At 46.2% G+C, this 24,836-nt stretch overlaps 1 protein-coding gene across 2 annotated transcripts in view; it reads left to right on the forward strand.

The window, feature by feature from the left end:
* FANCG (FA complementation group G) overlaps window positions 1–24,836 on the forward strand; it is a 574,353-nt gene that overhangs the window by 6,498 nt on the left and 543,019 nt on the right. For both annotated transcript variants that reach the window (XR_011280595.1, XM_069626811.1), the window contains exon 2: window positions 21,371–21,461. Coding sequence is in view for 1 of the 2 variants with exons in the window: in XM_069626811.1 (XP_069482912.1) it covers window positions 21,371–21,461 (91 nt within the window). In the remaining variant the exon portion in view is untranslated. The remainder of the gene's footprint in view (window positions 1–21,370; window positions 21,462–24,836) is intronic.

Here is a 24,836-nt window from a genome sequence, read left to right on the forward strand (position 1 = left end):
ATTTGTACCTTTAAGTCAATCAAAGCCGTTTAAGTACCGTGTTTGGGTTTAAAGCCAGATTGCCTAAAACCAAGGAGGTTATTTTTTTCGAGATGTTCCTGAATCTGAAGATAGGCTGCCCTATCGAGAATTTTCAAAAGGCATGGTACAGTCGTGATTGGTTTATAATTAGTTGGAATGTTAGGATCGAGGGTGGGTTTCTTTAGTAAGGGCAAGACCCAAGTGTCTTTCAGGTTAGTGGGGACGATACTTGTTTCAAAGGAGGCATGAATTATGGTGGTGATGAAGGGTGCACGCTCCTTCACTGCCTCTTTAATGATAGATGCTGGGGAAATGTCTCCCTGACATCTAGATCGTTTCAGATTCAATATAATACCCTCTACCTCTTTAATGGAGGGAGGTCAAAAGTTGAATAGCTTGTGTGTGTTAGGAGAAGGAGCTGAAGGTAGAAGTCTAGTTGTGTCTGGGGAGAGACTTAGTTTTTCCACTTCTGTTTTAGCTTGAATAGGCGTTATTGTATCCATAATCGCTTTATGTATGTTTGAGCATCATGTGAGGTCTTTGGTGCATGTGTCTGGTGATGAAGATGGGGATTCCACCTCTCTGAGAATACTGAACAGTAGATTTTGCTTTGATAATTCTATTGTTATAGGTGCCTCTTTTCGCCTGGTGGATGGCGTCTTTGTAGTTAAGGGAGGCTATTAGAAATGTGTCTTTATTAGATGCTGAAGGACGGCTCTTCCATAAGGTTTCAGCATTTCTTTTGCTTTTAAAATAAGGTTCTAAGATGCGGGGCGAACCAAGAGTTTAAGTGAGCGTAGGGTTTGTCTTTGCACATTTTTAGTGGCGCTATTGTATTGATGGCATTGAGTAAAGTGTGGTTGTATAACTTTACTAGAGAATTAGGGTCTGTGTTAACGGTGGTAAGGTTAATTATGGGCTGAAGCGAGGGGCATAGTTCCTCAGCTGTTATGTTGCGGTTATTCTTGGTGCATGTAGGTGGAGCTGGGGGCATCCGCTGGTTCAGGTGGCTACTGTCCAGTATAATGAAAGAAATGAAGTGGTGGTCGGTCCAGGCACATGGTGTATTAGAAAGGATATTAATGTCACAGTAAAGGTCAGCGAGCCAGTCTAATGTTCTCCCTTTTTTGTGTGTAGGATTAGTAATACAATGTGAGAAGCCTAGTTCTTAGATAGTGTTGGCGGTGGTTAAAGCGTTATCATCTTTGGGGTCCTGAAAGCCAAGGTTAAGGTCGCCTAGCCATATGATTTGGGATCCAGGTTTAGTATTGGCAGTGAGGAGTAGTTAGATGTCTTCTTCAAAGGTAGAGCGTGGACCTGGAGGTCCATATATTAGGTGAATAGTGTGTGTGCGCGAGCAGCTGTGGTAGGTAACTTGATAGACAAGAATTCTCCTAAAGGGAAAGTTTGTTTAGATAAGAGCTTGAGGCATTGTAAGGTTTTGGCAATAAAGGCGCCGCCGCTGCCTTTAGAGGACTCTCTGTCTAGTCGGAATATAGTGTATTCATCGGGTATTGCAAGTGAGAGTGAAGGGCTGCCGCCGCTCGGAGCCAAGTCTCAGTTATGGCTAGGAAGTTTAGGTCATTTGAGGTTATTAAATCGGCAATATGAAGTACATGATCTGTCGGGGATCTAGTGTTTATGGGCGCTTCCTTAATCGACTTGGGAGAGCTGTCTAGATTGCTTTTTGTGTAGTTTGTGTTTTCACTGGCTACTTTTATTCTTGTGGTTAAACATGCAGTAGTGGTAAGATTTGTACACAGCTCCACCTCACTGACGAGGCCTAACAAGGCTGAAACACGTGCATGGGGTTGATGTTGATGTTTTTGTTCAGAAGGGAATTGCCATAGCATTTTGGTGCTGGACTGCCCATGTGGGCGGGACAAAAAATGATATGCAAATGGATATTTCCCATCTGTGAAAGGTACAGTGAGAAAAAGCAGTGGCTACGACCTCTCAAAGTGGGGAAAAAACCACAGAACAGGTTATCATGCCATGTTCTTTCTGGAGAGGGGCGCCTGCTACCTTTTTTGAAAAGATTTTTACAGGAGAGCGGAGCATGGGCATCATACATCTGGAGCCTAGTCTTAGGTTCCTGATTTTAGTAGGACAAGGTTGATTGGGTGTAGGTCTTGTGGCGTACAGTTTGATCCTTTGGGCTTGTGTGATAGTATGCAGACTACCTGGAGTAAGCCTTAAGCCTTAAGGTGTGCAATGCTTTAGTAGCCCCTTGGTAGAAGGAGAGTAAGCATTTCAATGGTGTGATGCTATCGTACAGTGCTAATGTCGATGACATTGATAAAGAGGCGCTGGGAGTACTGGTCGTACCTGGGCTTTTATGGACCTTATTAGGTGTCAAGAGGGCAATACTTTTGACTTTAGAAAAAGTTTTAAAAAATGAAGGCAATTCTGAATTGACCAATAAATTACACCATTGTGGTCAGAGATATGGAACTAAATGTAGTTTGGATCTACGGGGTAGTTAGTAGGATCATGAACATGATAGTGCATAGTGTGACTGATGTATGTTAAGTGTAACGGGAGCTACACAGAGTTCAAACAAGGGATGCTGCGACTGTATGACATTGAGGATTTGTGACTAAAAAGTTACAGTAGGCTCGGGTGAAATACTGGATATTGTGCTAGTCCTAGTGTGATAACAAGTGGACAGGAGGTAGATAATTTACAGAGGTGACTAGGTTCAAGAATGGTCAGTTTGGCGAGATATGCCAATATTGACAGATTACCATGGGCATTTAGTCAGGCTAAAATGACTAGCAGACTGAGGCAGGCGTTGGTAGGGTATACATATTGTCACTCAGCCTAGGTACATAGAGCAGTATATGCTATGGTGCGAGCAGGTTTAACTGAATTACAGTGGCACAGAAAAGGTTATGGTAGACATTTACATGTACATATAAATCACTATATAGGCAATGTAAGTTAATGAGCAAGCAGGTTAATTGAAATGACAGGTCGGTTACGGTAGACATATTCATGTACATGTAGAACAATATATGGACAATGTATTCTCAAGAACGAGCAAGTTTAACTCAATTGCAATGGCACAAAGCATATTTCAATAGACCATTTCAAAGGGCTAATGTAGATATACAGCAATGGGTAGATGGAAAAGGCTAAGGGGTGCGTAATTCAGACAATTACAATGCTGCGTAGAGATAGCAATGAGCATTTGTAGTAGGCTAAAAGGTTCAGTGGTTTGAGTAGCTGAAGCCTGTAACTACTTATTTTAGTTTATCAGGCTAGTATCGGACGTTAGAATGACACTCCAAAACAGAGGTAAGAACCGATTAAAGTATGAGGTTCAAAAAAAGGGTAAAAATGTTTTTTACACAATTTAGGTACATGTCACGTAAAGGTATGAATATCGGTACGAGGCAGCATCTAGTAATAGAACAGATACATAGAGGCAGACTAGTGAAAGGAGGTTAGTGGTGAAAAACTGAAGCTAACGGTTAAGTGAGTAACTGGTGCAAGACTTTAAAGATAATGTTAATAAGAAGGCAGGATAGGTAGTGCCCTCTGATTTGAATCGCGAAGGTAGCAAGAGTGTCAAGACAGATGCATAGTTCGTGCTTGGCGAGGTAGTTGCACTTGCCGAGTAGGCACACCGTACTCTAGTTGCTTACTGTCGTAAGTTAGTAGAAGTTAGTGACTCTTACTAGGGACGACGTGGCTAGTTGTGATTTCAGAGTCTGGCAGCTGGTTTAGCACATGTGAATTGTAGAGTTCCTAAGTAGTATAAGTATCATAGTGCCAATAGCGCATAAAACTTCTATGTTGTAGCTGGGATTCGCTTACCGCAGAGGTCAGTCAGGTGGATGCGAGATGGCCGAGGGATCACAGGGGTGTGGCGTGCCAGTCAGTAGCCATTCTTGGGTCCCTTAGTTCTAAACGGATGAGATCATAAAGGCAACCCTCTAGGTAGGATAGTCTTCTGGAACTCATGATGCGACATCCGTATACTGACCTCAACCCATGCATGTCTTTGTTTGTGAAGGAATCTCTAGGTTCGATTTTTGTCACTAGTACATTTAGGGACCCTATGCATGAATACCACTCCCAGTCTTTGGGTCATCCTCCAAAAGTTTAAAGCAGTGTGCACTGGCAGGTCAGGGGGAGTTCCATGCACACCTTCAATAGTTCCCCTCCCCTCGACTTTTTGCCCCACAAACAATGCTGATCCCCTTGAACGACCTCCCTATGCGATTTTCCCCACCTGGGTGTTTGGACAGTTTCTGCCTTGATGAGGCTAAATATGGGGCCAGTGCCAGCGTTGGCTTGGCCCTTAGGCCCCTTTATGGATACTGCTATAATGGGCATCCTTTCAGTAGGTGCCAGGGGAACAATCTTGGTAAAACTGGGTCGCATCGCAGTGGGGGAATTGTGGGGATCCTTAGCTGGTATCTCAAGGCCCCTACTAGTAATGTCAATGCTTGGGTGTTGGTTCCCCCGGGGGACCTCTTCCCGATCCTCTGCTGTTTTCTAGAATCAGTAGGAGAAGTTTCTTTAGGGTCGCCAAGTCAGACAGAACCAGTGAACAATTGCAACCCTGAGCTGTTTCCTTGGGGATGGAGACCAATGCGGGAGAAAGAAATGTTTGTTGTGCGTAAGCAAGACGGGTTAGCCGCTCGTGGGTGCACTTTCCCAGTTATCGGATCGCCCGCATCAGGTGGCTGATAGGCAGAAGCTTTCGTGGTAATTGGGGTGCTAATACTTGGTGCCAGGGTCCTTTTCTCTTGTAGATCGGTGTCGGGGGAACTGAATATTGTATTCGTTGTGATGGGGGCTGTTTTTGGCTCTGGGATAATGGTTGCAAAGGTATCAGCGGGAGGAACAAGGGCAGGATTATAGGGACACTTCACCTGGGGCAGTTTCTCTGAGATCTGAGGGTGGGACTTCTCGAGCCAACGTTCGATGGCAGAAGTAAAAAATAAAGGGGAGGACCGGAGTATTAGTAGATTACAATACTGATACTGTTGTTAAATCACACTTTATCAACATGCATCCCCCTGTGTGACTGTTCATTGTTGCCACTCAGGCTGTTTCCATCCTTTTGACTTGCCGGTCAGGGGTTCCTCCTGCAGTATGGTATATGTTGTAACCATCGGCATTGGTGGGTATCCAGTCTTTATAACAACCTTTTTACATAGATATGCACATATATTGAAAGTTTTACGACAAACCATAACGAAAATGTATTTGTGGGTGGGGTAAATGGTTAAATATTGTGGGAAAACAGTTGGGTTGGGTTTTTAGTGGTGGGAAACAGGGGTTTGGAGGGGGGTAACCCCTCCAAAAGAAAAATTTTATGTTTGTCGTTGTAAGGTTTTCGGTATAAGTGCATTTGTTATAAAATATGTTATTATAAAGACATGTAACCGGTGGTGTTGTCCCCCAGAATGGTCGGGGCACTTACAAGAAAATTGTTGATTTCTTTGTTAAGTTTATATGCCTCACCCGTTATCATTACCAAACTTTGGCCCCTGGACTTACCCCCATCTGACTCGACGGCTTTATTAGGCACCGACAGCAGCTTCCGTTTCACTGCTAACATTTTGTGCTTCCCAGAACATGGTACAGGCAACTTTGTAGAGGTGGGGTAGGGGGACTTCCACCTCCGTAGCCGCTGCCCTCGCCGCCATGTCGGTGTCAATGCAAACAGGAGGGAGAAAAGGAATATACCCCAGTCGGTGTACTGTATGTATATAGAGGTAAGCGATAAGTTGGAAACAGTTAGCCCCACGTTCTCCTTCACACTCTTCACTTTGACCTGGTTTTCCATGGGGCTTCAGTCCATTGTTTTTCCTTTGCAATGGATGGAGTAATGACAGTAGAGGGCAGCCCCCTTCGGTCGCTGAACACCCCCTGCAGGAGCCAAACACCCCTGTGCCCTTAGGTCCCCGGTGTTTATACTTTCCCATTTAAGATGGAGAGAGGAGTGAAATAACCATTAAAATTGTACTTTTCTTGCTTAACATATTTCTATAAGTATGTATGAGTCCTGATGATTTGTTGGGATGTGGGAAGGGAGGTTGCTGGACTAGAGCGGTTGCATTCCCTGGTCTTGTACACGCTCTGGTTGTGTTACTATTTGAAGACCCTTCAAATGGATTTGTCTTAAAGCCACAGGACCTTCCTGGTAAACGGGTTCAGCTTCGAACGCAATTTAAGGCAAACCTGCAGTAGATGTACTTTGCCCAGTCTGACCTAGCCCCAATCGCTGCCCAGACATCCATGGAATCTATGGTCAAAGCAATATATTTATAGAAAATATAATGAAACTGCTGCAAAAACATCCCATAACTTCAGTTAGCAAATCACAATCACAATTGTTTTGCACTGCTTTACACAGTGAGTCAAGGTTTACAAACCAAAGTTGTAAAAAGACCTGTTGGAAACAATATTTCTTCTAACTACAGCTGGGAAGTTGTGTTCAAATGCCTGAGTTGCAGACTGGTCTCAAATCCCAGCTATGCCACCTAACCAAAGTGTGTGATCCTTATCTCTCTGAGGCTTATCTGCCAAAATTAGAAATCCCTAGAATTTATATACCTCACTCAAGGGGGATTTTCATTTTGCACTGTGTGAGAAGAGTTTGGGGCTTGAAAGAGACAGAAGTTGTACCTCTGGGCGAATTGAGCCCTGCCCTGACAAATGCCGTCTTGCCTGGCTCAAGACAGGCAGAAATCCCAGCAAGCCACTGAGCACAGCACCTGAGCAAGGTAGAGTGAGCTTTTGAGGTATCTCTCAGCCTGCCAGCCAGCATGGAAAGTAAGGCAAAATGGGTGACCATGACCCCAAAATTAAAGAAGCCCTTTCTGTGAACCAAAGCGTTAAGATGGATTTCTAGAATCTGGCCTGGTGGGCAGATTTTAGGAGGCCACCCTAGTTGTAGTGAACAGGGAACTCTGAGAAGTTAGCCACAACCCAATCAAGGTAGCAATGTGGAGCAGTCAAGGCTATTCTCAAGAGAGTGTGAGTGGGGTTAGGACCTCTCAGTAAGTCCACACAATATAGCACACAATAATTCAATTTTGACTGGTAACTATAGAAATACATTTATTTATTCTAGGCCTTCAATACACACTGAGAAACTAGCAGGTGATATTATCGCACAATACTCAATAATAAACAGTGCACAAATGATGTTACCAAACCACAAGGTAATTTTCCTAACTCAGCAGTCCAATCCCCAAGTCCCACAAGGCCCAAATGTCACAGGAGCCACAATGTTTCTCACCAGAATGGAGTCTCTGTAGGTAAGTTATAATTTACGGATCTATGTGATGTTACTGAATGAAATTTCAGAGAATACCTTTTTACCGAACCTTTTTTTACTGAAAAAAGATCGAATTCTTTTATTGTATTTGTGGGTGACCCACCCCAGTCCCTCTTTACCCTGTGCCTCTAGACCCTCCCCACCCCTTTTTACCCCTTTACCCCACCCCCATATACATTTAAATAAAATAAAATCAATATTTTTTTGTTTCGTTAAATACAATATTCTCTGTTTTCTATTTGGTAATGTCACTGGATACCATAATTTACTTGTGGTGCAGAGAGTTCAAGATATTCTTCATCAGTTTTACTAAGGTAAGTGTTTTTCTGTATTTCAGGAATTACTACACAGGTTCGATGACCAAAACAAAGTGGAATGGAATATTTAGGAAACAAGGTGACGTATTCCCAATCTCATCCTATGGAGGACTGGAGGAGGCAAATGCTTTGTTTTCTTCCCCCTCCTCCACACCGATTTTCTCAGATGACTTGATGGGTCTGCTGGGGGTCACTTGGGGTTTGCATTTCTTGCCATTGGTTACCCCGAGAGGTGCCTAGGAGCAGTGGGTGCAAGGATTCTTCCAGTTGGGTCCAGATGCAGAATGCAACTCTTGGCATGGAAGAAATTAATGCACGATTCAGTGATGCAAGCCTCTTCAAGACACCTTACAGGATGGGGGAAAGTGAGTTAGAGCGACTGTCTCTGCACACAGATGACCACAGACATCCTTCCACTTGTGGACACAGAAGCTTCTCTATGACAGGATCACTTGCTGCTGGAATGCAGAAAGTCATAGGGAAGACGACTTGTGCCACCAGCTAGTGACTACCAAAGGTCTGGGTGGGTGCAACTGTGGAAAGGCGACGGTTCTAGAGAAGTTGTCCACTGGAGAGCTAGTTAGTCCACAGAGTGGTCCAGAGACACTTCTATGGACAGCTGGATACTCCAGAAGGCGTTGGGGCTAGTTGATCCCACTAGGCCAAGGGTGGAAGCACTGCTCGGGGTCTTCGGAGATCAGGTAGTCCAACAGGGCTTCACCTGGCTCCAATGCTGATCTGAAGAAATGGCTGCCCTAGTCCTCTTCTTATCCAGAATTCAGGTGGCAGTAAGTCTGCGCACACCCACTGTACTCCGATTCTTCCTGAGACTTGGCACGTCGGTTGAAGAAGGTCCAAGGTCGCTTTTCCCGCCATCAGCCTCAGTCCTTGATCCCCAGGGATTGCAGGTTCGGGCAGCTCTCCGGTTGGTGTTTGATGCCGGTTCAAGGACTCTCAGTGAAAGAATGCAGCAAACCCGATGCAGGGCCCCTCTCAGGACAGGAATGGACGCAGGTAAGCAATTTTGGAGGACAACCACTGATGCACAGCGAGACAAAGGGACTCACTTGTCGCAGCCTCTAGGAATCGCGGATGTCCTTGTTAATGCTAGGACCATGAAATGTCATTGAGTAAAGTCTTGTAGCACACGCTGAGGATCCCCCTAAGTTCCAGGCCTCAACTCGGAACGTCGGCAATTCAGTAGCCCATACTCAGAGCTAGTCGGCCACCGGGCGGTCCTGGGTCACGTCCGAAGGCTCTTCTTTGCAGGACTCCGAGCTAACGGTAGTATGGATGTTCCCTCCACATCAAGGGTCACAGCTCGTTAGCAGGACTGCTGGAGATCTTCTACAGGGCAGGACTCCACCAGGGCAGCAGTATAAGTTGGTCGCCAAGCCTTCTTCCGACGGGTCCACGGTCTCCTTGTAAGTCTTGCAGCTGGATCTCTCTAGAGTGGGTGCAGGGTTCCTCTTCTTATCCAAAAAGCCAGGTAAGAGGAGCAGCCCCCACTAGCCAGTGACAGATCTGAGACAGACACACACACATTCCCCCAAACCCCCCCCACACACCCCACCTCCTCCAAGCACTGGTCTGACCAGGACTACCGGCGGCAAAAAATGTATTCCACTCAGACACACTGGCACCAGTATGTAGATTGGGACCAGACAGCCCCAGCCCACTTCCTGGCAGCAAACGCACATAGCCCTCCAGTAGCCCCAGCCCCTTTTCCAACACAAACCCTTTCTCACACTGTGAGTGACGATGGACTAAAACCGGAGCCATTTACCTGACATGTCCCAACACAAGGGTCCTGCAGAGTCAACTAATTGCCCACAACTACAAACACCTGACTGCCCTTTCCCCTCCCCACTGGGATAAAAGGCGGAGCACGAGAGCACACTCTGAGCAAGGACGAACGCACAAGGAAGCAGCTATTCCAGGACGGCAGTTCAAACGAAGGAGAAATGCAGGGAGACCTCAAAGGATGGTAAGGAGGGTGTGACCCTTGCCCTTTTCATCCCAGACTCGCGAAGCCTCCGACCGGAACATAAGACCGGGAATCACAGCTGGCAAATGGTGTGATGGATGTCAACGGTACGTGGAACACTCCCGCACTTATAGCCAGGGTATAGAGTTGCGGTTGCCATTGTGGTACCGTCCTTGACTCCAGCGGCAAAAGAAATGCCAGCGAGTACAGCACAGCCAGTGAGTCGTAAGAACCTGATGCTCAAGGTTGCAGCGGCAACATTAAGAAAATTAAGATACAGAGGTCTTTTGTGAACGAACATGGTACCAGAGATAGTGGTCCGGCGCCTCATGGGTGCTTTTTCAGAGGTCTCTGGCTGGTACCTCTCTCCTGACCAAAGAGACTGCGTTGAACTAAGACTGTATTGTAATATTGTATTGTAACTACAAGTACCAGGAGGCCATAAGGAAGGCCGATTTGAGGTGTCAAGGTGGTCATACAAGGGTCAAGCCAAATCCCTTGTACAATCAAAAGTCCTTGACACGTTGCAGACGTTTTGAAAATTGTGGAATTGTGCACCCGACTGAAGGAATTGTGAGACAGGCGCCTGCGCCCTGGTTGAGGGGAACGCTGTGCGAACTGTGAGTCTGTGAAGGCCGCACTTGCCATAGGCCAACGGAGTGACCCAGCAAGACGAGATCGCCCTTTGAAAGTCTCTGTTTAAATAGGCAAGTGCTTTGGGAGGCTGGCACTGAAAGAAAGATTGTAGCCCGGCTGAGTGGGATCCTAGGGTGAAGAGTAATCACCTGATGTGAAGGTTAACAGAAGAAACCTGATGTGAAGATTAACAGAAGGAACTTTTGTTTTGTTATTTTAGCATATCAGGCACTCTGAAGCAAGAGACTTTGCATGAGAAGAGACTTGGGCACAGAAGGACCTGATGTAGAGAGAAGGAACTGTAAACCCGGGCCCTGAGAAGCCCAGGAGTGTGCTGTGCTCAAGAGTCCCGCCTTGTCCCATGCTAAAAACGTGGGGAACTGAGACCCCGGCCATAACATCCTGACTTATCATTTTGTGAACACTTCTTTCTTTTCTTGTGAACATTATCCCAACCTTTTTTGTAGCATAGCTTTTAGTATAAGCCCTTTTTATTTGACTAGACTCCACTAGGACTGTATTATTATATTTTGTTTCCATATAATTTTTTTTTTTTTAAACAATTTTTATTGATTTTATTTCAACAATCAACACAAACTTGCAGTGCATATTATAACATTTTGAATTTATATCACTCCGTCCGTGTCCACTGCTTCACCCGTTCCCTCCCCCCCGTTCGAGCCTACTCTCCTTCACATTCTATTGCTCCGTCTTGCAGTAAGGATTCCTCTCCTGTGGTCGTGTGCCCAAATAGCGTGGCTAATAGATATTTCCATGCTACCAAGGCTTCGGCCTCCTCCTCTCCGGAATTACTAGCTTCCTGCCATACTGTGGTTTCAGCTTCTGCCCATTTCCGAAGATCTTTCCACCATACTTCTATTCTCGGTCTGTGGCATGCCTTCAATCCCATAGCGATTCTACACTTTGCAAGTATGTATGCCAAGTCTTTTAGTTTACTTACATGCTTGAGTTTACGTGGTCTGGGAACCCCCCCCTATCGGGCATGCCCACGCTGTTTCCATCACTATCTTAATCCCTTCTTCTTCCAGCCTATGTGCTACTTCTCCTCAGAATCTCTCAATTACTGGACATGTCCAGACATGTGCACCATTCCGGTGTTTTCTTCGTCACATTTGGGGGCATGATTTTCATCCTGTATTTTTAAATTCTGCTATCCTTTGGGTTTCATATAAGCCCTATGGGTTATATATAATTGTATCTGTTGTAACCTTGCATTCCTTGACACTTTATTATGGTACCTTTTGGGCTCGCTCCCACATCCCATCACTCATTGGGGCACCCACCTCCTCCTCCCAGTCCTATCTCAGTTGTACCACTTCCTTCCCCACTTTGGACATCATCAGCTCATATATCCTGGATATCTCATGCCCTCCTTCTGCTACGTCATATATTGTATCTATAGTGGCGTCCGGTTGATCTGCTAGTACTATTTCAGACCATATCTCTTTGATTCGCTGCACTACCCTATGGTATGTAATATGTTGTCCCGTATGTAACCCTGATTCCTCCTCCAACATCTCATAGTCTTTTATCCTCCCCTCTTGCCATATGACTCCCATTGTTGCTATCCCAACTGGTTCCCAGTGTTTCCTTATCATCATCATTAGTTGCTTTTCCTTTCCCGACAGTGCGACTAATGGCACTTGCGGGGAACACGGGGATGGGTTCTCCATTGCCTGACAGACCCTACGCCATATCTCCCACCCTAGTATCATCATCTTTGGGCGCCCTTCCATATTCGATCTGGGCAGCCACATTATTTCTTCTAAGAAGAATGGGGCACAGCCCAGTCGAAACAGCCTGGACTCTGAGGTTGGTTCTTCTGATAGCCATTTTGCTACATATTGTAGCTGGCTTGCTATATAGTAGATGTCATAGTTTGGCAGTTTTATACCCCCTCTCTCATGTGAGTTTTGTAGCTTCCAAAGGGCAACTCTGTTCCCCGTCCCATGCCAAAAGAATTCCCTGAATATGTATCCTAGCAAAGAATCGCCTTGGTGTCAGGTATGGGATGTTTCCAAAATAATGTAATAGTCTTGGCAGGACCACCATTTTCAGCATTGCCCCTCGCCCCATCATCGCCAAGGGGAGCTTTACCCAGAACTTCATACTATTTTCAATACTCTTGATCGCTTTCTCTGTGTTATATTGGTGCTCTGCCTCCACCGTATGATAGATATCTATCCCAAGATATCGAAACGTGTTGACCTCCCATGGTATCTGTAAAACAGGTAGTTGATCCAACGGGATCCCTTTGTATCTGCCTAGTGGAAATATACAGGAATTTTTAGGATTCACTGCTATGCCAGACAACCCTGCAAATCGCTCCATCACTTCCAGAATATATTGGAGGTTTTCTTCCGGGTAACGTAGATACAACAACATATCGTCTGCACATAGGGAGACTAAGTGCGGTTCTCCTTTTATAGTGATGCCTATTATGTCATACTGCTACCTCCAGGTATATGGACCACGGGCATCCCTGTCTAGTACCTCTACTGAGTTGCCACCTCTCTGATATTACTGCCCCCGTTTTAACCCTGGCCATGATAGTCTGACCCATTTGAGGTACCCAGGTCCTGTCCCATAAATTGGTCAGGGCTGCAATCAGCCAGGGCCATTTGACTGAGTCAAAGGCCTTTATTGCATCCAGTGAAACAATTGCCATTTCGCCCGCGTCCCCATTCGCGTGTTCAATAACTCGGTGGAGTAGTCTGAGGTTGTTGGATATGTTCCTATTAGGGACATAACCGGTCTGGTCAGGGTCTATTAATTTACTAATGATCCTCCTCATTCTGTTTGCTAGGACCGCTGTTAGCATTTTACTATCCTGCTTCAGCATGGACAGCGGTCTATTCCCATATAATCGTTTATTGACATTTTCATCCCCCCCTGTAGTCCGACCGCCCGATGGGGAAGTACTTCTTGAAGCATAATGAGTCTTCATATCTTGAAAGAAAATCACCTGATTCACTCCACCAGGCTTAACAGTCTCATTCTCCTTGGGCGCCAATTCCCCCTTTCCCCTCTCTGAAGAAACCCCATTACCCTTGTCCAGTCCTCCCAAAAGCTCTGTTGGTCTCCTTGCAAGGAGTACGTAGCCCATTCCAGAAGAGCGAAGTTCCACACTTCTCCCACTCTGAGACATTCAGATGGTGGGTCCTTTGCCTTTTAATTTTTGCGCTATCCCCAATGCACCTGCCATCACCATAATTATGTAAATCTTTCGCTCTGCTTTAGATGATAGCTCTTGCAATTGGCCCCCCAGCCCCAAAATAGACAGGCCTCTGTTACCGCCCCCTTTCAAATTCAAGCCTCATCCATAGCCTCTCCTATTCTCCTCCAGTAGTCGCTGATGTGGGTACATTCCCACCAGATATGGCTCTATGTGCCCACTTGGCCACATTGCTTCCGGCAGAGATTGGAGACCCCGGGGTAAAAGACACGTAGTCTCTCCGGGGTTAGGTGCCACTGGAACATAAACTTAATCCATATTTCATTAATTTGTAGGGACCTAGGCAGTCTTGGAATGTTAGCCCTTAGCTGCTCCCATTACCCTATTTCTATATCTTGCCCCTGCATCATCCCCCCAATAAGAGATATATCCCCCCCCCTAACCCCCTGGGAACTCCCCCTGTTTAATTAAGGCATAAATTGCTCCCACTATATGTTTGTCCCCCTGAGTCCGATGTTAAGTATTTCTCGAATGGGGTTAACTTTCTCATGGCTGCCCCTTTGATCGTGTGATGTGTGGCCCAATGTCTTATCATGAAATAACGGAACCTCTCTGTCTCTTCCTATCCAAAGTCCTTCTTGCACCGGGTGAATGTTTTAGTTTCTGCTCCCTTCCCGCTATGCTCCAAAGGCTGGTCCCCCTCGACCTGGGGTAAACCCTGGGTTGTCAAAGATTGGGGTGAATGGAGATGGAAACGTTGTAATTTGTGCCCTTTTTTATCGCTGCGTCCCAAGCTTCACCTCCCACCGATAATAGTTTGCTGTGATACATTTTCTTAGGCCTATCTGCCTTTGGTTTCCACAATACCTCTTCAATGTTTTCCCCTGTCAAGGCTTTATCCATTCCTCTCCAAATTATCCCCCTATCGTCCCTCAGTATCGTTTTCTGGCCAGCCCAAAAATAAGCAATCGGATCCGGTTCCCCCATCCCTCCTCTATTTCTCGGCAGCATCATCATCATCATCCTCCTAGCTATCCTTGGTTTTTTGTTATTCCAGATAAACCTACCCGTATGTTTGTGGATTGCTCGGAAGAAGCAGGTCGGGACCTGGATTGGGAGAGTCATGAAGTAATACAGTAGTTGTGGGAGCACCACCATCTTCACCACGTTAATCCTGCCCATCCATGTTATTGATAGGGGGACCCAGTCCAACAATTTACTTCTAATTACCTGTAGTAGTGGTCTGTAATTGGCTGCAAATAATTCCTCAATTGTTTTGGTCAGTTTTATCACCGTATAGGTTTGATGTTTCTCAACCTATTTATATGGAAGGCTACGCTTAAGCCCCTCCTCTACTTCCCTAGGGGATTGTAAGATTGAAAATGTCAGTTTTCATGGGGTTGACTTTTAGCCCTGCTACCCTCCCAAAACTTTTCATCTCCCCTTGCATTGCCTTCAAGGAGCCCTCTGAATCCCCCAATGTCAAGAGCATGCCAGCTACAAAGGCAACCACCTTGTGGAACCTTCCGCCAAATGTTATCCCGTCTATATCCCAGTTCGCTCGTATTGCTGTCAAAAGAGGCTCCAAGTAAATAGCATATAGCAAGGGGGAGAGAGGACATCCCTATTTTATACCCCTCTTGATCCTGATGGGCTCAAGGAGTTGGCCATTTATAGATAGTCTTGGTGTTGGGTTCTGGTAGTTGGCCTTCATCGTGGTAAGGAATTTTTCCCCAAATCCCATTTGCTGCATAGTTAAGAACAGGTATCGGCACTCCACCATATCAAACGCCTTCTCTGCGTCGAGCGCCATTAGAATCGCTGGGAAACTTGTATTGTGGACCTTTTTTATAAGATGAGCTATTCTTCGGGTGTCATCGCTGGTCTGTCTACCCCTAATAAACCCTGACTGGTCTGGGCCATTTATATTGGGAAGCAGTTGGTCCAAACGGTTGGCCAGGACCTTTGTGTATATCTTTGCGTACGTAATGATCAGGGATTTTGGTCTGTTCGAGCTGCATGCTGTCGGGTCTTTGCCACTTTCGCCTCCTCCATAGTGGATGTTATTCTTCACTCCCGCCCCTTGTCATTAAATAACAGGACCAAATACGGAATCAGAATTTCCCTGTATATTTTGTAGAACTCTGTATTGTATCCATCCAGACCCAGGGATTTGTTACTGGGGAGGGCCATAATGACTCTCCGCACTTCTTCAGCCATGATATCTTGCTCTAGTGTTTCCCTATCTTGAATCGTAATTCAGGGCAGCTCATTTGCTTTCAAGTATTCGACTTGACTGTGTTCTGGCGGGTTGGCCGAACTATACAGCTCCCTATACAACCTCGAGAATCCCGAGTTATATCTCTGGTTTCTGTGCTAGTACCCCCTCCTTCAATCTTTAACTTAAGAATCGTTTTAGCTTTCTCCTCCCTTCTTAGAATTCTTACCAGCAGTCTATCTGCTTGATTGGCCTTTATGTAATATTTTTGTTTTAGGAACGCTAGAGCCTTTTCCGCCGCCCTTGCCTGTATAATCTCCAACTGTGCCTTAATCCCTCTATATTCTTTTCTCGTGGCCCCTCTGGCTCCCCCTCCCATCTTTGCCATTACTTCCTTCAGCTTCCCCTCAAGGTTTGTTTCCTGTAGTCTTTACTCCCTCTCCCTACGTGACTTGATTGCTATAATTCTTCCCCTGATGGTAGCCTTAAAGGCATCCCATCTCGTTTGTCCCGAAGTCTCAGCAACCCTGTTGTCACCAAAGTAGTTCTTTATCTCCCCCTCCAGTTCCCTCCTCAAACTATCATCTTTGAACAAGTACCCCGGGTAGGTCCATTTCCATAGACCCAGGGGCCCTGACCTTCTAGCTATTTGCACCATCATAGGATCATGATCTGATGAAAAGATCGCCCCAACCTCAATGAGTCTTACCCGGCCCAAGAGTTTCCTATAGGTCCACACATATTTTCTCGATGACGAGCGATAAACATACAAGGAGAACGTGAGCCCTCCTTGTTCCCCTCTTTCTCACTCCATAGGTCCACTGTGGCTAATCCCTCAACCTTTTCTACCGACTCCTTCGAGGGCTTCCCCTGGTTCCCTTTAGTGTTTGTCGATCTATCCTTTCCCGGTTCACAAGCCATGTTAAAGACCCCCAATAGTATTCTGGGTCCTTTCGCAAATTTCTCCAACTTAACCAAAATGCTTTGAATTAAGGCATCATGACCCTTGTTTGTGGCGTAAATAGTCGGCAGAGTAAATTCCCCCCCTCCCATCCCCTTCACGTTCACCGCTATGTACCTCCCTAAAGCGTCTCTATCTATGTCCGTTACTGTTAGGTCCAGGTTGGATCGGAAGCCTATCAGCACTCCCGCCCTCTTTGTCTTAGTTCGTTGACTGCACAATAGCGGGGAATCCCAGCACTCCGACGGTTCTTTGTCTTGTGTCTATACATGTCTCCTGTAGTGTGATTATATCTGGTCCCTCCCTCTGCAAGAACCTCTCCAGTTTCTTCCTCTTCACCAGGGAGTTCAAGCGCCTTATATTCAGAGAAATCAGTTTTAGCTTGTTAAAGCTCCCCATTTCCCTAGGATATTCACTTTACTTTGTGATCCCTCCACTCCCATTTAGGTCGCATTTACCCCTCTCTTCCCCTCAATCCCCCTTCCCCCCTCCCTTGAGCTGGAGGAACTCAACCAGCCTCTACTCACACCCCCTCTGGAATTGAGTCCCCTTGACGCCATAGCCAGAGCCAGAGCACCAACTGTGTCTTCCCAACCCATACTAGATTCCTACACACCCGCGCCCTCCCCCCAGGACCTCCTCCTTTTTTCGCTTTGATCGCTCTCCCTAGGCATAATACTTGTATAGCCCCTGAACCTTTACCCCTTTTTTTATTTTTATTTATTTTTTACAGCTTTGGTTGTTGCTAACGGACCTCTCCATCTCCACTCCCTCCACTGGCAGGACCGTTCAAATGGGGTTGGTATCCCCCCATCTCATTCCTTTTTGGTTTTACCACTGTCAACCATTCCCAACTTTTGCACCTCCCTTGATCGTTTGCTTTCAGTGTCCTTGGCCCCAGGTCTTACTCCTCTATCCCCAGAATCTTTGCTCCTTCCACCATAGCAGTGATCCTGTGTTGCCTACCCAGCCGTTCGAATACCATGTCAAACAGAAATGTCCATCTGTACCGTGTGTCCTTCTGTCTGAGTACCTGGGTGATCGGGACCATATTTCTCCTTTTGAGCAAGGTTGTCTGGGACAACTCTTGGAAGAGTAACCGGTCCCACCCGTTATAAGATATTTGTTTGGCTTTCCTTGACTTTTGTAAGATCTGTTCCTTGGTCTTGTAATCCTGTAGGGCTGCCAAGACATCTCTGGGGCGTGCTCCTGGTTTCGTGCTGCGCGGGCCGACTGTGGATCCTGTCTATCCTTACTTCCAGCGCCTCCTTAGAGTCCAATAGATCCTCAAATATGCCCTTCATCATTAGTTCAAGGTCTTTGTCTAGCACTTCTTCTGGGATATTTTTGACCCAGATATTCGATCTTCTGGATCTATTCTCCAAATCCTCCGTCTGCAGGTTATGGGTTGCTATTGCAATTTTTTCTACCCGGGTCTCAATCTTCCTGGAGTCCTCAGTCAGCTCTTGAATGGCCCTTTAATTTGTGTCAACCCTATCCTCCATCTTGCTCGTATCTTGTTTTAGTTCTTGGAGTGCGGAGGCAAGGTCTTCTCTCATTATTGTCATCTGTTTCTCTACAGTGTCCGTGATTTTGTCTCCGAACTCTGTAGTATTGCTTCAGGAGGGGGTGTGTTACTTGCTGGTTTTCTCCTTCCTTCTCCTGGGTTAACCCCTGGTCCCTTTGCTCCTGGTCTGTTAAGTTTCCCAGGGAAGAGGTTGCCTTTTTACCCCACATTTTCTGTAAAATGCTTTCCATGGGTTTGCTAGGACCCTTCGGGGGGGGGGGGGGGGGGGGTAATGGCTGGTCCTTCCCCCTTGTCTTAGACATTGTCACCAGGCAAAGACTATCCGCGTGGGCTTGACACTCTCACTTCTCCCTTCCCCGCTCTCCTCACTCCTCTCCTCTTGTGACCCCCCCACCCGGAGTAAAGTTATTCTCCACCTCTTCAGTCAATGGAGCAAGGGCCCCCAATCGGTCAGCCCCCTCTCTCCCACCCCAGAGGCCTGGGATGTTGGATCAGGCCTACCTTGCTTTGCCGGCCCATTCCCCAGTTCACAAGTTACTGCTGTTTCTGCTCCTTTGCTTTCCTCCCGTGATGGTCCGATTTCCCCCCCCCTTTCTGCCCCCAGCATCTCCTCTTTGCTTCCTTTTGCGCTTGGAAGCCCTTCCTGGCCCTCTACACAGGCTCCTGTCCTCCTCTGCCATGTAGACTGTCCCCCTCTGCGCCCTGCCTGGTCTGGCTTAGCCCCTTCGCCTGAGTTCATCCCACAGGCCCTCCCCGGGCCAGCCGGGGGTCTTCCTGTAGGTGCTCACAAAGGTCCTGGTCAAGGGACTGCTGCCACTCCCAGCAGGGGTAACAGGTCCTCCTTCTCCCACGCACCTTCAAAACGTGGTCGGGTCCGGGTTGTTCCTTTCCCCGGATCCCTTTGTCCTTGCTAGCATCCTCTCCGAACTTCCTGCTCACGGATCCTTTGTGACCGCTTCCAGAGAGACCCGGGTCATCTCCCTATTGAGTCTCTTTCAGCCATTATCCTCCGTGATACTCAACAATTTGTTTGCAGCTTACGCTGCTCACAACCCTTCTTTGTAGCTGTGGGGCACTCACCAACGCCTCCGGCTCCTGCCCTGAGCTCTGGTCTCTCCAACCCCCTCCAGCACCGGCATAGCCACCTGCTGGTGTGCCGGTCTACGCAACTTTCATTTCACACCGCTACTGGGCACAGGGGGTACCGATTGCCCTTTTTGTGTCAGCCATTGCCAACGGGCCCTTCTCCTCTACTGGGGGCCCCCACCTCCAGTTCCAGCACCTAATTCTGCACTTTCTTCCTCCACACCTGCCGTCCCGTCCGCCTCCCGGGACCGCCGGTATTCAGTAGTGCCGGAGCTCACGCATTCAAACAAGAGTGTGGGGATATTGGCCCTCGTCTGTCTGTGCTTCTTGTCGCTCCTAGTCAGCTGCCTGAGGAGGGCACTGGTACACCAAACGAGCTGTGGAAGCGCAGAGGGTCAGGAGAACATAGTGATTTCATGAATACTTGTGAAAATCTGGAAAAGAAAAGGAACATTACTGTTTATTTGGTTGCATCAGGCTCTCTGAATGAAGAGACTTTGAGAAACAAAGAGACTTGAGCACAGAAGGCTGTGGTGCTAATGATTGAACTGTATCCTCGTGCTAAAGAAGCCAGAGACTGTGCTACGCTCGAGTGAACCGCCATGTCCTGTGCTGAAAACGTGGGGAACCGAGTCCAACGGCCTGAACATCCTGACCTATCATTTTGTGAACACTTCTTTCATTTTTCGGAACACTATTCCCCACACTACTTGTATTTAAAGGTAAGGATTGGCAATAGGTTTATTAATACAGGCCCTTTTTATTTTGACAAGGCACCACTAGGGCTGCGTTATTATTTGATGGTCGTAGCTTGCTCCCATCTGTTGATTTAGGATTATATAGACATTCATCAAACGCTTTTTGAAGTTCAATAAACACACTTGAGCTATGGTCACTTACTGTTGATACCATGCCTTCATTACATAACGAGTTATTAAAAGTAGCAACAAAGTAACTAGATTAAAGGAAACAATGCTTCCCAGTACTGACAGCTTGAAGGACATGTCAGTTTCCCCATAACATATGAGCAAAGCCAGTGTAGTCACTGTAAAAAGAAAGGTTGGATTCAAAAATAAAAGCAAAAAGTGTGGGGATCCATAGAAATGGAAGGAAAGGGACAGTAAAGAGGAATCCTTGATAACAGGCAGCAGATAAGATGTGGGGTAGCAGAGGTCGATGGGATTGCTAGGGGCAACAGGGGAGAGGTGAGGATCTCTGGAGTGGGAGAAGGGAAGTGGGGTTGAGTGGAACAATCAAACAGAGCTTTTGCCTTTCTCCTGCTCACGCTTAAACCGTTTGGCACGACTTCCTTTGTGGTCTTTACTGGAGATGCACCAATAACAACCTGAGTTATTCTGGAATAACAGGAAAGCAACGCGAAAGGCATAGAGAATTCCTTTCATTGCCTGGGAAATGTGTACACCGAGCACACTTGATTTTTTTCGAAGAGGACATCTTCATGTTTTAATGTATGTCTTCCCTACCTAGGTTTGTATTCTTGCCTATGCTCTAGAGGTGTTTGCCCTGGAGTCGGTGAGCTCAAGGCGTTTCCCCCAGAGGGTCAACATATCAGTTTGAGGGACAACGTTCCAAATCTGTGCAAATGGGCAAATAGGCTGTTTGCTTACTAAAGGGTTTCTGTGAAAGCTGGATGCCAAGTTAGTAAAATGCATGCTATCTTTTTTTTTGATTTGATGAAATCGTTTATATGTGCTTTCACTACAATTTTTTGGGTACTCTGCTAAAATGGGGCCTAATTCGGGCACCCCTCCTGAACGCAGATACATCTGTTAACGCGCTCTGCGGCCACCGCTCATATTGGGAAACATTTTGGGGGCACATTAAGTGTGTTAATAATTCCTTCATTTTAAGCTCGGATATTTCCTGGCATCGTCTCATGAGTGGCTCTGAAATTTCTGTAATTGTGTCGATTCATTATGAATTATTAGGTGAATTGATTTATGACAGATATATCTTTTATAAATTGATGGATTTTGAAGCTTTTATGTCTAATGTTTACATGCTGTTCATTAAGTTTTTGTATTGTGAAAGGTTTTAACAAACTATACCACGATAAAAAAACAAACGTGATGAAATGCACTATTTCTTCTTTTCAGGCCATACACTCTTCTGCTGATGGGAACCTGCTGAGGGAGACGGTGCAGGAGTGCCAACTTGTACTGAGCAAGCTGCTTCAGAAAATTCAAGGTGAGGTTCACACTGCCAATGCTGCTGATTACTGTGCCCCAGGTACACACCCTGTGCTGTATGACTGAAGCCACACCTGACATATTGTATTCATCCGAGTATTTCTGTGCATGCTGCCCTGCCTTTTATTTGGATTTCACTATTTCCCAGGCTGTGCTCGGTGCTGGAGGGGCCTGCAGGGAACTCTGTAAATGTTCACGCGGACTGCTTCACACTGAGCCTCTTTTGTGTAGGTACTCTGGTTTTCTGCCCCTCTTACCCTGTCTCCCATCACCTTCCTTCATCTTCCCTCATCCCTTTGAACTAAAAATAAATATTATAAAGCTCCCAGTATGCTCTTCTTCACTCTGCCCCCCAAACCCCTTCATAACTGTATGTAGAGGGGTTGCTTGCTCACACGGTGTAATATGAGCCACTTTTTAAAACATGTCCACCCCTGGTTCTCATCCCTGCTACATCCCTCCTCATGGTATCCTATGTTATCCCGTTTATTTAATTGAAATACATTTCACTGAAACACTTCTCCATGCAAAATGTCATTGTAACTACATGTCAGATACAATGCATTCATTTCATACTAAACACACTGACATTCAATAAAAGATGCATAGTCACGCTAACATAAAATAATACACAAAATAGTAAGAAGGGAAAGGCATAAAAAACAAAACAATGTATGAATATATTACAGGATGGTGAGGTATAGGAGATGGAAGAGGATACATGGGGGATGTTATCGGGCTCCTCCTATTACTTTAATGGCACATTTCAAAGAAAAGTGAGATATAATGAGGTGAAGTGTACACATTAAAGCATTAGAATTCCGTTAAATGCATCGAGTTGCATTTTGCAGTTATCTTGAGGTGAAATGACAGATCCCTCTAGTAACTCTGACGTAGCTGTGCTAATCACTAATGAATAGCGTTGTGCCTTAAGTGCGGCAGTATTGGCAGGAAGCTCTGCTGTGAGTTACCTGTGGTGAAGTCTGCTCTCAGTAGCCATTGAGGAGGAGGACCCAGTACACAAAAAGGCAGCCTGAGTGGGAACCTACCTATAGAACAGGGTATTTGACCCATGTTCGTTCTCAGTAGAGGGGCTCCCACACCCTTGCTTAATATACATTTTTTTATTTCAGTAATATATAAATAAACTTGCTTTAATTTATTTTGTCTCGTGCAAAAAAAGGTGAATGCATGTAACAACCTTGCAGCCAAGATGATCATTTTAAAACATGAAATACATTAAGAAAGGGCTGGGACAGTCACGAGGCAATAAGAGTACATTATACAGTCATCCCTGTAGGGTCTGTGTGTCAAGAAAAGACATCCAGAACTGAGTAAACTCAAGGGCTTGGTGGTCCCAATGTACCTTCTTAGCCTTTTTTTTTTGTTTAAACAATTTGATTGATTCAACCAAAAAACAATACAAACCAAACACGCAGTGCATATATCAACAGCTCAATTGTTCATTGCTTAATTTCGGTCACTGCTCCCCTTATCCCCCCCCCCTTACGAGCCTATTTATTCCACCCACTCTGTATCTGCCTCGTGTGGTGGGGTCTCACTTTCCGTGGATTCTGTCAGATCTTGTATTGTCCCAAACAGTTCCGCAATTAATGATTTCCATGCCATCAGGGATCCCGCCTCCTCATTTGCTCGCCTCTTGCCATACCATGGTTTCTGCCTCCGCCCATTTCTGCAACTCTTTCCACCACACCTCCACCCGTGGCCTGTGACATGTCTTCCATCACCTGGCAATCCTTCATTTTGTGAGCACATATGCTAGATCTTTCAATTTACTAACTTGCTTAAGTTTCTGCGATCTGGGGAACCAACCCCCTCAGCAAGCAGGCCCAGGCTGTATCTAAAATAATCGTGACCCCCTTTTCCACTAGTTTCTGTGCTACTTCACCCCAGAAACGCTCAATTACTGGGCATGACCAAAACATGTGTACCATGTCAGCCTTTTCTTCGTTGCATTTGGGACATGCTTGTCGTCCAGTATTTTCAAACCTAGATATCCTCTGGGGTGTCATATATGCCCTGTGCGTAATATATAGTTGTATCTGTTTTAGTCTCTCATTCCTTGACACCTTCTTGTGGTACCCTAGGGGATCGTTCCCACATCCCGTCCTCTATCGGGGCTCCTACTTCCGCTTCCCAGTCTAGTCTTAATTGTGTTCATTCCTTCCCGACCTTAGACATCATCATCTCGTACAGTCTAGAGATCTCATGCCCCTCCCCCCCCTCTGTTATATCATATATTGCATCTATGGTAGCATCTGGTTTTTCTTCCAGTACCATTTCGGGCCATGTTCTCCTAATTCTCTTCACCATTCTGTGATATGTGATATACTGGCCCGTGTGTAACCCCGTTTCCTCCCCTAGCACTTCAAAATCTATGATAGTCCCCTCTCGCCAGATATCTCCCATCGTTACTAACCCCACCGATTCCCAGTGGTTCCTGATTATCATCCTTAGCTGCTTATCTCCCCCTGCCAGTGCAACTAGTGGTACCTGCGGGGAGCATGGGAATGGGTTCTCCATCATCCGACATGCCCAGCGCCACATCTTCCACCCAAGCATCATCATTTTAGGGCGCCCTTACATTTCTGTCTTGGGCAGCCAGATCATCTCTCTTAAATAAAATGGGGAACAATCATGTCCAAACAACCTGGACTCGGGGGTCACTTCATCTGAGGGCCATTTGGAGATATATGTCAGTTGGCTCGCTACATAATAGACCTCATAATTAGGCAGTTTTATCCCCCCTTTTTCATAAGTTCTGCAGCTTCCATAGTGCCACCCTATTCCGGGTACCATGCCACAGGAAATCCCTACACATGCTGTTTAGTTTAGTGAAAAACTTCTTGGGTATCAGGTATGGAATATTCCCAAAATAATGCAGGAGCCTAGGTAGGACCACCATCTTAAGCATTGCCCCTCGTCCCATCATTGCTAGGGGCAGCTTCACCCAGAATTTCATACACTTCTCGATTTTCTCAATGGCTACCTCGGTATTGTGCCTGTGCTCCTCTTCCAACGTGTGGTACACGTCTATCCCAAGATACCGGAAAGTACTAACCGCCCATGGTATTTGTAACACCGGTAATCATCCCCCAGGGATTCCCTTATAACTGCCTAGCGGGAAAATACTAGATTTTTGAGGATTCACCGCTATACCAGACAGCCCTGCATATCTCTCCATCACTTCCAGGATGTACTGTAGATTTTCCTCCGGGTGCCTCAAGTACAGCAGCAAGTCATCCGCATATAAGGAGATCAAGTGTCGTTCCCCTCCCACCTCGATACCTATGGTATCGTATTGTTGTCTAAGGTATATTGCTAGGGGCTCCAGGGCTAGTATATAGAGCAT

Source organism: Ambystoma mexicanum, chromosome 6p, assembly GCF_040938575.1.
Source record: "Ambystoma mexicanum isolate Mex_15411 chromosome 6p, UKY_AmexF1_1, whole genome shotgun sequence".
NCBI lineage: Eukaryota > Metazoa > Chordata > Amphibia > Caudata > Ambystomatidae > Ambystoma > Ambystoma mexicanum.